Raw genomic sequence first — 13,019 nt, forward strand, 5'->3', positions numbered from 1 at the left:
CTCTTCCGACCCAATTATTAAATATCCGCTTTTTTGAGGTGGAGGAGGAAGAGAAAAGAAATTGTGATCCTATAAAAAGAAAAGAGGAAGTGGCTCATTGCAAGGCTGGAGAGCGCCGCTTTCCTGCACCCCATGGAGGAACAATCTGACTCCAGTGAGAAAAGCACGGAGCTGCATCCTGCATCCGTGTGCCAGCCACCTTCATGAGGCAGGCAGCACCTCCCCAGGCCCCCATCCAGTGGGACCTTCTGCCAGGAGAAGACCTGTGAGACCTTTCCATGTGAAACCATCAAGGTTTGGTCTTGCAGAGAGATGTCCAGCTCCAGATGCCAATAGGACACTGCCTTTGGTCATCGCTTAAATAAACCACTTAAGGCACCTCTTGCTCCAAGTCTTACATCCATTTCTGCTGCTTCTCCTTTCTATCATATTTCCCATGTTTTTTGTCAGTGGTTTATGTATATATGTATTTCTATGTATATTTCAGTTGTTGAGTTGTCTGGAGCTCTTCTCCTCCAGTTTTTTTGGGGTCTGCAATAGCTTTAGCCTTCTACTGAACTTTAGCAGCCATTCTGCCTGTTGGCCACCCCTTGCTCTGAGACAGATGTGGCCTCCACCTGTCTGGTTGCACTGAGCCAAAATTCCCCTGTGTCCATGAGTATAATTGCAAGTATTGTGCCCTTTCATTGCCCTACTTCTGTTGCCTGTTTGGCTCTTGCTCCAAACTTAGCAAATTCTGTGTAGCTTTTACTGTGACCCTGATGCAGGACTCCCAGCTAAACTTTTTGGGGCAGCTCCTTCTTTGTACCCATGATGCCTTAAGTTTTAGCTTTCGTAATTTATGTATAGCGAGTGTGAGCTGCTCCCTCCCTTGCTGCTGGTCAGCTGTGCCCGTCCTGAGGCTGGCATTGGACCTGGGCTCTGGGGCTGCATGTGAGGATCTTGCACAAGGTCCTCACTCCTTAATGAGAGTATTTAAAGCAGGAATATCCACCACGGGCAAAACTCATCATGCAGAAGCAGCAATAACACTCTGGTGGTGCCAAACTAGTAGGAAGATGATTAGAGCTGTTCCTGTTTCTGGAGGGGAGCCAAGGGGATGTAGCCAGCAAAGAGGCCTTCCAGCAGTTCGTGCTGAGGTGGCGAGGTTTTGGAAACAGCCTCAGATGAGTGCAGGACAGAGCAGGTCTTACCTGCGCCGTGCTGACTGTGCCCCCACCCACTGCTGGCAGGGGTGGGAAAGCCCAGTGACTCACCTGCTGCGGCTGCTTTCCAAAATCCACCAAGTATTATCAGCACAGATGGCTGTGGGACACAACCTGCAGGCTTAGCATATCCCAGTACCTGCCAGAAATGGATGCAAAATGGTCTCAAATTTGCTGGTATTTTGTTGGGTGTTACAGCAGTTTGACTGCTGGGTAGTACGTGTGTGGCCAGGCACAGCAGCTCCACAAAGGGAAGCCCCATGTGGTCCAGGTGAGGAGAAGAGAAGGTCTATGTGTAAGTGGTGCTGAGAAGGGTCCTATAAAAGGCAGAGGAAGAGCCAGCAGCATGAACTAAGTCTTGCTGCTGAGCCAGCATGACACAGGCATACTCAGTAATGTGTCACTGATTTTTCAGTTGCATTAACGAGTAATTTGTAATAGATTACCCTTTCATAGTGACTGTAACAACCTTTCCCACTGAACCTGACACTGGGGAACCACCAGGGCAGAGGAGGGCTGCCGTGTGTCTTGAGCAAGCAGATGCCTGATGCTGCCAGCTCAATGATTGTGATCTTATTTCTGCATGATAATTAGTACCAGCCTGCTCTCCTCATGCCAGCCAGCTTCATGGGAAGTCACTGGTGAGCCAATGGCACAAGCAGGAGATGGTCCCATTCCCATGTTCCCATGTGCTTGGAAGCGGTGGTCAGGTTGAGGTTGCCATAATGGGGGTTTGTTAGTGTGTTGTCAGTGCCATGACCAGGGAGGAGACCTGGGGAAGAATGTTTGGTATCTGGTACTGTGGCTAAAGCCTGACTTTGTAGTGTGGCCTTTCATTGGTGCAGGAAGGGGATGAGCTTTTGTTCCCACTCCAGCTGTGGTTCAAGGTGTGTTCACAGTGTTAAAATTGGCAATAGAGTGGAGTGACGCCAGTGATGGAAAATTTCCTGCTCCTTCTCCAGACCCTTTGTATGTTTTATGTTGTTACTTAAACAGTTCCGAGGCAGAAACTTTGAATTCCTTTTCTGCAGGACTCAATGTTTGTACTCTTGTGAGTGGTCTGTGGTGAAATCCCAGATCCTTTGCGCTTAGATTGTTGGTCTAGAGCCCTTTAGTATTTTTGCTGTTTCTTTTGGACTCTGTCTTGCTTCCAACTGTGTCCCCTCTTTTTTGTTTTCAACTCATTCATCCAGCAGAATTCTGCATTCTAGGTGTCTGGTTTCCAGGCAGGTCTTCAGGCAAATTCTGTACTGATGAGTGTCACGTAAACTCAGGGTTGCAGGAGATCTGCAGGGAGGCTTTCTTAAGCCTTTACTTCCAGGTTGAGCAATCCTTGAGCTCTTTCAAGAGTCTGTTTAAGCTGTCAGCTTTGCTCTTGGCCTCAGGGTAAAACACTGACTTTGTTCTTTTCCTCATAAAAGTTTCTTATCTTAAAGAAGTGGATTGTCATTTTTAGTCAAATAGTAATTAATTCAGGTTTCCTTCCCTCCCTAAATAAAGAAGAGAATTGCATCACAACTCCCATACGCTAATGTAATTAATTCTATTTCTGCCTCCCTGTTGAGGTAGCAGCACAGTAAGAGCCAACTGGTATTTGGTCAGATGAGCCTAGAAGGTCAAGCACAAGCTTTTGCCATGCTGAGCTGGGGAAGGGATCAGTCTGTAATGTTTGAGGTATCTTGTGATGTTGACAAGTGAAATAAGGTAATAGACTGACTTCAGTTAAAAAACATTGATCACAGTCAGTGATACAGATCCCATAATTAGTTTTGGCTTAATATATAAGTAAAATGCATGCATTTTGTTGTTAGTCCTAGTATTGAAAATGTATCAAGCATCCATCTGGTGCCCTAAAGGTGTAAGACTTAAGATTATAACTAAACAAATTGCTGTTGATTGGTTATTGTTCTGCAATTTAAACATGGTAAGTGGACAGAGTTAAATTATTCTCCTGGAATCAAAATGGACATACTTTTACCTCATCTGTGTGGACATCCACTGAAGGAAGACAGGTGGGAGAAGCAGGGGGGTATCACTTGGGTGCTTTCTGTCTGTTCCCTATGGCATATATTACTGAAAATAAACAGGCTAACTATTCTGTGACTGCTTCTCCCATATGCCTGTAATGTCATTATCAACATCCCTGTGGCCAATTGCTGAACAATTTCTTTTTTTTTTTTTTCCTAATGGGATATTTTGTCTTATCTTTTACTGACTGTCAGTACAAAGTTGGGGTGGCCTCAGTGTTATTCCTGTTGGCATGGTACCTCATAGGTGTCACTAGACACTAGTGTGGGACACAGGTTGGTGACTTGTGACTGTTGTGCATTGGAAGTTACCTGAAGAGCATGTGTGGGAGTTCTGTAAGATGATCTTGAATCATTTTCTGCCACATGTTCAGCTCATGTGTTAGTATCTCCTTTCTTAAAGAGAAAATTTATTGTTCTTAAAGAGAAAATTTATTGTTCATTAATCTGCTTTCTGTCTACTGTGCAAAATTGATAGCTTTCACTTACAACTTTTTACCTTAGGCATAAAAATAATCTTTTAGGCTGGAATGCATTCTGATATTCATCACCTGGAAAGAAAACATCTAGAGCGTGTGTGGTCTCTAGTGTTAGCATGGTATAAACCAGAGAATGTTTTATTACTAAGGGAAGCTGATTGCTGCTCGCTGCAAATCCGTGGTTCTCAGAATTCTGGTTCAAGCAGTGAAAAGAAAGGCATCAGGGTTCAGCATCACCTCGAGCTTTGGCACCTCCAAGTCTCTATAGTCACAGACACAGGATGCAGTGAGTGGATTGGAGTGAAACTGTTGGTTTTTGCATCAGTGATGCTTCATGCCAGTCTGAACTGCTCATGGCTTTATAGCTTTGCTTTGTGGCCTTAATGTTTTCAGATGTTGCAAACACAAATTCCAGGCTCTGGGCTTGACACATGGTGGGCATGGACCTGGCTATAGCAGCAGCTCTGGTCCAGTCAAGGAGCTATCCAGAGGGAAGGCAGGATTAATCCTGCTCATTGGACTGATCATCTCAGTGTGGTACAAGGCAAGGCAGTGGCTTGTCCTCCATTATGTTTCAGTCCCTGGCTATTGTCCAAGCAGTGTGTGAAGCTGCTGGCAGATAAGGTGTGTTCAGCTCTGGGTTATGCTGACCACAACAGCACCCCACAGTAACAGAGGTGAGAATTTGGCCTCATGCAAATCCATCTGAGATACATTTGTAGGTGTGTAGAAAGACAGAGATACAAAACATCTTGATATAGAATTAGGACAGACCCAAGGCTAGAAAAGTTCTTTGGTCTGGCTTCTTACCTGTTTGTGTCCTAAAGAGGAGCCAGTTTCCATTCCATTTCTTGGCAAGAAGAGCCTAAAAATGTGGTTCATTTTCAGCCAGTCTGATCTCTGCATGAAGGCAAATCCATTTTGCCTCTCTCTGTTTCCCAGGCAGCTGCTGTTGTAGCAGCTACAGGCAGCAAATCCAGCCAGACAGCTGGAGCTGGGGCTTGTACTGAAGCTTTTGGCCAGGGTTTGCTCCTGTGGAGTTGAGGGAGACAGGTCACACAGTGACTGACTGTGTCAGGGGAGCTCAGCTGAATTTTGGTCTGTTTTATGGAGGTGTGCAATAATTTATTATCTGTGCCACTGGGTCAGAGCACAGCTAGAAGTGATACGGGCCAACTGCTGAGTGCAAATTTTTTTAAAAATCCTAGATCACACATTCAGAAAACTTGTGATAATCAGTCAGTTTGAAAGGAATCATACTTTTTTTCTAGCAGGGACATGTTGTTAGCTCAAGAAAGAGATTTTTTCTTGCCCCCTTCTCTTGCTGTCTCACTCTCTCTCTCTGTGTTACATTTTTTTCGCAGCTATGTGCAGCTCTTATGAACTTGGAGCTGAACTGGAATTGCTTGAATTGTTACACGTCTTACTTAATTGTGCAAATTGCTTTCTATTCCAAGGACTAGTTAATGTAGAAATGGAAAGGATTAGGACTGTTGGGATAAGTGATCATTCCATCTCTTAATATTTGGTTTAGCATAACAATAGTTACTATGTCAAAAGCAGATCCTGACTCTGCCCTGTCACCCTTTCATGCAGGCAAAGTACTCACACAGAGCCTGTGTCTTCCCTGCCCTCTTTCTTGTGATAGATCCAAAGTACATTAACCAGCAGGAAACATCCATAAATCAGCTGAATGGGTTCTGGGCTGAGGCTTCTTGCCCAAGCAGAAATAAATGGCATTAGTGAAAAGATGCCATCAGGAAGCGATATCCTTTCACAGGATTGGGTCTCCTTTTAAGTCCCACATTACAAAGAAGAAACCAAACAGAAAAAAAATTCAGATAAACTACCAGGTCCGTATAAAGACAGTGAAAACAGCAAAGATTGTCTTAGTAAAGTATGCAGTAATATGGACATTATTCTAGCCTTTACCTGCCTCTCAGATGAATATGAATGGTTGAGTCAGTGCATGGGCTTGCCTGATACTTGAATTATTGAACTGTAGTTTGCATGGTTTTAAAGGGTTTGTCTACTCACTGGAGTTTGGTTTTTCTACAAAGTAAAAGAAAAATGTTTTGTTTCTTAAACCCATCCAGTTACTACCATGTATAAATAGATGTGTTTCAGGTCATTGCAAAGACTGGGGGCCTGCCAAGAAAACCATTTTTCTTCCTGGTTTCTGTTACTATGTTAACACAATAGAAAAGAAAAAGGGAAAATAAGGTGAGGAAATATCATACCCTTTTCTGATGTTATGTGTGGCAGTAGGAAGCTGGTGCTGCAAAATCAGAGTTTTGTGTAGTGTGAGAGATTTTCCCTTCTGCCTGATGGAGCAGGAGCGCGTTGCCCCAGTCAATGAGAGCCCTGCTGTTGTGGCCATTGTAATGGAGCAGGATATCAACAGAATCAGGCACACAGAGTTCCTGGCAGTGCCTGTGTGCAGCTCCCATTAACGTGGTCAGGATTTTACAGATGGGTTGAGAGCAGTGCACAGCCATTAGCATTTAATTTTTTACAGGTGAGTGCACACTATCTACATGCAAGAAAGATGGGTGGAGATAACAGTTCACTACTACCAAAGTCCAGGAGTGGCTTTTCATGCAGTGCATCCCCATCACTGGTGCCTAGTTTTCCAGTAACCAGGCTGACAAATACCCTATATGTGACCTGTCCAAATAGCACAGTGCAAGTGTTGGAGTGACTTTGTGGGTGGAAACAATTCAGTTGTTTTGGAAGTGATGATGTGTCTGACTTAATTTGTGTGCTGAATGGGGAAAGAGCACTGATACTGTACTAACACCTGGCAGCATTAGATTAATGATTGGACTTGATGATCTTTAGTATCTTTTCCAACTTAAATGATTCTGTGACTCTGTGCCAGATCTCTGCCCAAAAAGGAAAGTTATTTTTCCTCTATGCTGGGCATACCTGGCTTTGTTGGGCTCTGATTCCCCTGATGAGGGGCAGGTCAGGGCTCTCATAACTAGATGTGGAGTTCTATGTGGTACTCTCTGGGTGGTTTGTGGGGTTTTCTTTAGCGTGTGACACCAGCTGCAGGATTTCAGTGCAAACCCAATGAATATTAACTTCTTTTATAGACCTGTGTGATAGGTGTCTTCAAAGATAGATATCTGTGCAATTCCCACTGTTTTTTGCCATCAAACTTCCCTCTGACTAGATGGTTGGAGGAGAAGGCACCTGAGCCTCATGGTCCTACCTGAGGCCCTGCAGAGCTCTGCCTTCGCTCTGCAGCTTTGTCTTCAGCCTCGCTCGAGCCCTGTTGAGCATCTTCCCATCCTTAACACATTTTTCCTTGGGCACCTGCTCCTTTTGGAAGTTAATTATTTAAAAGAGAAATTTGAGTGGCGATCTGAGGGTGCAGAGAGGAGAAGAGAGGAGCTGGCTGAAGGGCTGGGGTTAGCACTTTCTCCTCAGTCTGGTCCTCTCCTCACCTTTAAGTTATTTGTATGCATAGTTGGCTCCCCAAGCTGATTGGCACTGAATGAGTCGGGATAATGTCATGGTTGCCCACGAAGGAGTGCCAGCATGAGAGCATAACCTTGCCAACACAAGGGCATTGATTAGAGCAGAGGAACTAGGGCAATCCAATTATAACCACAAATGCCATTGGCTTTCTCAAATTCTTACTCAAATAACTGCAGACTCTCTGCTGTATTAAGGTGGTCTGGACTGTATCAAGAAAGGGGAATTTAGAGGACTTAGGTAGTACAGAGTAGGCAGGATTTAATTCTTAACTGCTGTATTGCCTATTTACACATAGGGCAGAAGGATAGTATTTTTCACATAGGTAGAGGCTGATCACCTTTGCCTGCCATGATACTGCAGAACATATTTCTTTATTTGGAAATTATTACAAATATTCCTAAAAGGAAACCATACAGGAAAAATAACTAAGAAGTTTCCTATCATTTCAATCTTGTTTGAGCATTGAATATTCCTTTGTTCCGTAATGTTATGCTTCCTCTAACCTACTCAATGGGTCAGATAAGGAAATGTGATATTTTTCACCACCATGACGAAATTAAACTAAAGCTACAAAGAGCATGAGGGTTGTAGCCTGGAGTCGTAGATGAGTAGTTCAGATCTGGCTTTATATTAAATGCAGAAGTGAACAGTCTTTCGTGGATGAATCACATTCAATTAGCTACTTCCTATGATGAACTGATTAAAAATTAAGTGGCATCAAATAAGCCTGATTTTGCTCTTACATTTAAATAATGCTATAATTACATACTAATCAGATGGTAAATCTTAATTGTACACGTTCCATATGTTTTATATGCCTGTTCTCCCTCTTCTTTTTGTCGTCTTTGTATCAACATGGAGTATATTTTCAGGCTGCTTTTATGTTTGGCCTAATTGAATATCAAAAGCAGTATATGTGAAACTTCCTGAATTCTATTCTTTCACCAGTGGCAGCTGTGCTATTAGATGACCTTTACCATTCCTGTAGCACAGAATAATAAAGGGAGGGGGGGGAGCTGAAGCCCAGCCGTGTTATTGTTAGAGACAGAAATAAATCATATATAATTGCTTTGCTGTGAAGGCCAAATCCTGCCGTCCTTCATGCCTGAGTTGGAAATACAGGATTTGGACCTTTGTTTCCTGTGGTTTCCTGGCCACCTTGGACGTGCCCAGAATCCTCACACTGCTGCTGCAGTGGCTAATTACTATTGCAGGGCTCCATCTCTCCTGCATAGACCAGGAGCTGCCTCTGCTGCAGGGAATGTCCACCTCTAAGTGCTACTGGCTTCCCCAAGATGGCTTTAAAAATGAAGCCTTAGATGTTGGATTATATGGTGGGCTTCCACAGAGTGCTTCTGTTTCAGTTCCCTGCTTGTTTGGAGCAAGCCCACACAACTTTGTTGAGGCAATAGGTATTTTGACTTAGCATACATGTGGTATTAATTTTATTCACTCCAGAATGTACTGTATGTTTTTTCTGCCTTTTAACCATAGATCATGACCACAGTCACAAAAAGAACAAACGGAAACACTGGAGAAGGCAGTGGGCAGAGAGCAGCATATTGTCTGACATGGAGATGTTGAAACACAGCCTGGAAGTGAATTCTTTTTCTGGGGACAGCAACAAGACGGGGACCATTGGTGAAAGGAAGAGCCACAAGCGGACGAAGCGCTTCTTGTCCTACCCACGTTTTGTGGAGGTGATGGTGGTGGCTGACAGCAGGATGGTCGCCTACCACGGAGCCAACCTACAGCACTATGTCTTAACCCTGATGTCAATAGTGAGTGTCCAACCAGGGCGAGTAGATTCACCCACAGATCGTTTTCTAGTGGTCTCAGAGCCCTCTCTGCTGTATTCATGTGCAATGCCATCAGTTTGCCTTCCCTAGGCATGGAGATAATGCTGGGGTTACATCAAAAATGGTAAAACATGGCTGGAAAATGCTGGTTGGAATCTTCTTCCCCAGATCCATCACGCTTCCTGATCCTTCTCACACCTCTCTCTTCCAGCTTTCTGAACATCAGACACCATGAGCAGGATCACTGGTTGTTTAGTCCACATGCTGTACTCTTCTTTTTATTTAAGCCCATGTGAAATAACAGCTGAATTAAAAAGGTGCTTTGGGGACTGTGCCTTCCAGGGGCCTGAGGCTGGTAGGTTATGCAGTTGCCTGACTTCCCTTGCTGTTGCAAGGAGAAGGAGCCTGTTGTCACCTTGATCCTTAGCATAGTTCTCAAGTTGGCTTTCCAGGCTGAGAACAAGCACCTTAGGAGCTGCAGGTACTAGGATGCAGTAGTGCAGTTTCCAGACAGGCAGTTCTGTAGATGCAGAGTGACTGGCAGGGAGTATCCAACATATTTATGTCTCTGGAGGGATGTTCATCCTGTTTGAGTGTAGAAGTTCACTGAATATGTGGTCTGAATCTGCCCATGTCAAAATCAGACACTTGGAAGAATAAGTTGCTTTGACAGTCTTGTTTGGTGGTCTTTGTGTCTCAGAGCAGAATGATCCTTTAATTTGGTGAAATGTGTGCTAAAGCAAAAGGAAATGTTGGGTTTCTCTGATACCAGCAGGTTTTTTTCATTCTAAAATTGTGCTTCTGCCAGGAGGTCTCTCCAAGTAGCATCAGAGCACTGAGCAGGGCAGAAGAGCAGCCCAGGAGAAATACAGTTGCAAAATGGAAAATATATGTGTTGGCTTAATTGTTTGTTTCCTTGAATGTTAACAGTAATTCCAAATATTGCTTGTTGAAACAGGTGGCTTCTATCTACAAAGACCCAAGCATTGGAAATTTAATCAACATTGTTATTGTGAAATTGGTCGTGATACATAATGAGCAGGTAATGGAAATTATTTTCTTCACCTTCTGCTTGACAATGGCATTTGTAGTGTGCATTGTCCTGAATAATTAAAATACCTGCTTTCTGTGTGTTGCTTATCAGGATGGCCCTGCAATATCTTACAATGCCCAGACAACGTTAAAAAACTTCTGCCAATGGCAGCAGTCTCAAAACCACCCAGAGGGAAGTCACCTTCGGCATGATACAGCCGTGCTTGTTACCAGGTGTGGTGAATATTCTCATGAAAACTGTAGCCACTTGTGTGTCAGGGTCTGTGAGTATGTAATGTATGGGAAATGTTCAGGTTTTGATGTGGGTGTTATGATATTTGCAGTTGTGGGAGCATGTGTCCACCATAACAAGGTGATTTTGAGAGGTTCAAGGCTGCCCATGGGTTTAGCATAAGATGAAAAACTCTGACTGGGGTGGGGATTTCTTTTGGACTCTGGATGATGTGGCAAACCAGCATGAGAAAGTCCATTGAAGGACCAAGAGTTGTTACTGTGCTTGTGCCTTAACTCACTGATGCATTGAGAATTAATGTGTCAGGTCTGTTCTGCTTTCAGACAGGATATTTGTAGAGCGCACGACAAATGTGATACTCTGGGTAAGGAAAACCTTTTTTTTGTCTTTTAATAACGTTTTTTGTAGTGACAATGTTAGTTGCCTGTACTGAACTGTGAGTGAAATTTCGTTTTCTATCATAAACTTCTGTTCTCTCCTAGGTCTGGCAGAGCTGGGCACAGTCTGTGACCCATACAGGAGCTGTTCAATTAGTGAAGATAACGGACTGAGCACTGCTTTCACAATAGCACATGAACTTGGCCATGTGTATGTTCTATGTAAATACATTTACATTTAAATAGCCCAATATTTATACTAACTAGGGCTTGCCAGCCAGGCTGGGAACTGGTACTGCTGAGCCTAATTATTTGAGGGGAGATCAATATACTTGGCTAGAAGATGCATCACTGAGGTAGATGAAACTGTGGGGTGCTCTGGAGCCTACCTGGGGGCAGCCAAACCAGCAAGGCCATGTTTTGGGGAGGATAAATGACAGAGTACCCCAAGCAGCACCTAAGAAATGACATCTTTACCAAGCAGTTGGAACTAGCCAGGGTTTTGGGCAGAGGTCCTTGGGGAGGACCAGGACAAAGCATGCTGGCACATCTGAACTATCTTTTGGGACTGAAGTCTTCTCTGAGAGCAGATCCTCAGCCTGCCATAGCTCTGTGTGGTGCTGGTGAAGACCATGCAGCAGATGTGTGTGAAGGAGGAACTTACCCAGGGCATCTGGGAGGTGATGAGCTGTATAAGTGAGCTTGGCTCAGCTCTTGAACTGTTTCATCATGGAAAATCCTCTGCTGCTGGACATCCCCAGAAGAGACGCTGCCATTCACCTCCTCCAGCAGAAATTTCTTTCAAACGATTTTTGCTTTTTCTCACTACTGAGACTTTTTCTCACTACTAAGCAGTCATGAGAAAAATCACCTTAGATCACATAGTCCTTTACCCCTGGATACAACCTTAGGCAGCTGATTCAGTCCCAAACCATCACATGCCTGCTTTGCAGTGGAGGTCTGTAGGTGTGGGATGGATGAGTACTTGGGAACAGACCTCTCATTGTTCTAAACTCTTGTTTTTCTTCATGGAGAGCTGGCTGAGACAGTCTATTTTTAACCACAGTAGTATTTATTTAAATAAGACTTCCTGACAGAAAATCTCTAAAGTTTTGGTGTTCCCCACACCTAACCTGTGTCTAATTCCTTTGCTAATGCTGCCTCAGAGCTGCTGGGGGGGTTAGCAGTACTCCCAAGCAGGAAATGCCTCTGTACTCCTTTTTTCAGAGAGCAGAATGAAAAGATGATTTGTTGGAGGTAATCTTAATGGAATATAAACTCCCCAGCCTTGGAACACAGGATCACACCAGGTCACTTCCCCTTCCCCACTTCAAACAGCGCAGTGCTTTAAGCCGCTCTGTCTCCATTAGTGAATTTACCACATTCTTCAAGGTGTCATGTGCTGCAAACTTCATGTTGGTTTCTGCTGATACCAATGCTTGCTGGCATTTTGTAAACCTGCCACATAAAGTATAGGAGCCAAGTCTATCCCTGTGCAATCCTGCTTAGGCAGCAGTGTGGCCCAGGGTATTCAACTGCATTAGAAAATATTTTGTGTCCAACAGGGTATTGCCTGTGTGCATGAGGGTCTGCAGTCAGTGGGCTCATGTCAGTCATCTCCTTCCTGAATTCCCTGAGATCAACTCTTGGATCTGTGGTCAGTTCCAGAGTATTTGCCATTTTTATGAAGCAGGGGCCAGACTCCAGCCTGTCTGCAGGATAGCAACCGTCAGCTGAAAAGGAAACTGCAGCTGGGTTTGCATCTTACTCCATGCTCCCTGGAGAACTTGTCTGGCTGAATATATGCAGTCATGGAGTGGAGAGCTTAGCAGGGTGCTGCACAGCTTTTCCCAGATGAGTGCTAGAAACCCTGTTTATTAACACTTCCAAATTTATTATGAATATATGTGTATTAATACTTTTATTCTGTAATATCTGTCAGCAGCATATTTAGGGAAAATTCTTGGTTTTGCTTGCATTTAGTTCACACTGTTGCCCTTGCTATGCTAAATACTTGATGTTTGCCTCTTAACTGACTCTACTTTTTGCTGCTCTTTTCCTCTTAGATTTAACATGCCACATGATGACAATCACAAGTGCAAGGAAGATGGAGGTAAAAACCAGCAGCATGTCATGGCACCAACACTGAACTTCTACACCAATCCCTGGATGTGGTCAAAGTGCAGTAGGAAATACATCACTGAATTTCTGGAGTAAGACCTTGCATATGCATGTGTTGGGCTGTTTTCACATGTCCGTGTGTCCCTTGGAGTTCTTCAGTTAATTTGGAGCCCTAGTGTGCACTGTTTGGAGGAAATCAGAGGGATTTGTGTGTGCATGCATCCTTTACCTAGAGCAGGA

At 44.0% G+C, this 13,019-nt stretch overlaps 1 protein-coding gene across 1 annotated transcript in view; it reads left to right on the forward strand.

The window, feature by feature from the left end:
- Positions 1-13,019, forward strand: part of ADAMTS9 (ADAM metallopeptidase with thrombospondin type 1 motif 9) — a 78,132-nt gene that overhangs the window by 5,122 nt on the left and 59,991 nt on the right. Inside the window, exons 4-9 of the mRNA XM_031056311.1 lie at positions 8,692-8,978; positions 9,955-10,038; positions 10,141-10,262; positions 10,605-10,645; positions 10,764-10,869; positions 12,725-12,871. Of these exons, the coding sequence (XP_030912171.1) occupies positions 8,692-8,978; positions 9,955-10,038; positions 10,141-10,262; positions 10,605-10,645; positions 10,764-10,869; positions 12,725-12,871 (787 nt within the window). The remainder of the gene's footprint in view (positions 1-8,691; positions 8,979-9,954; positions 10,039-10,140; positions 10,263-10,604; positions 10,646-10,763; positions 10,870-12,724; positions 12,872-13,019) is intronic.

This window comes from Geospiza fortis, unplaced genomic scaffold (assembly GCF_000277835.1).
Source record: "Geospiza fortis unplaced genomic scaffold, GeoFor_1.0 scaffold70, whole genome shotgun sequence".
In the NCBI taxonomy this organism is placed as follows: Eukaryota; Metazoa; Chordata; class Aves; order Passeriformes; family Thraupidae; genus Geospiza; species Geospiza fortis.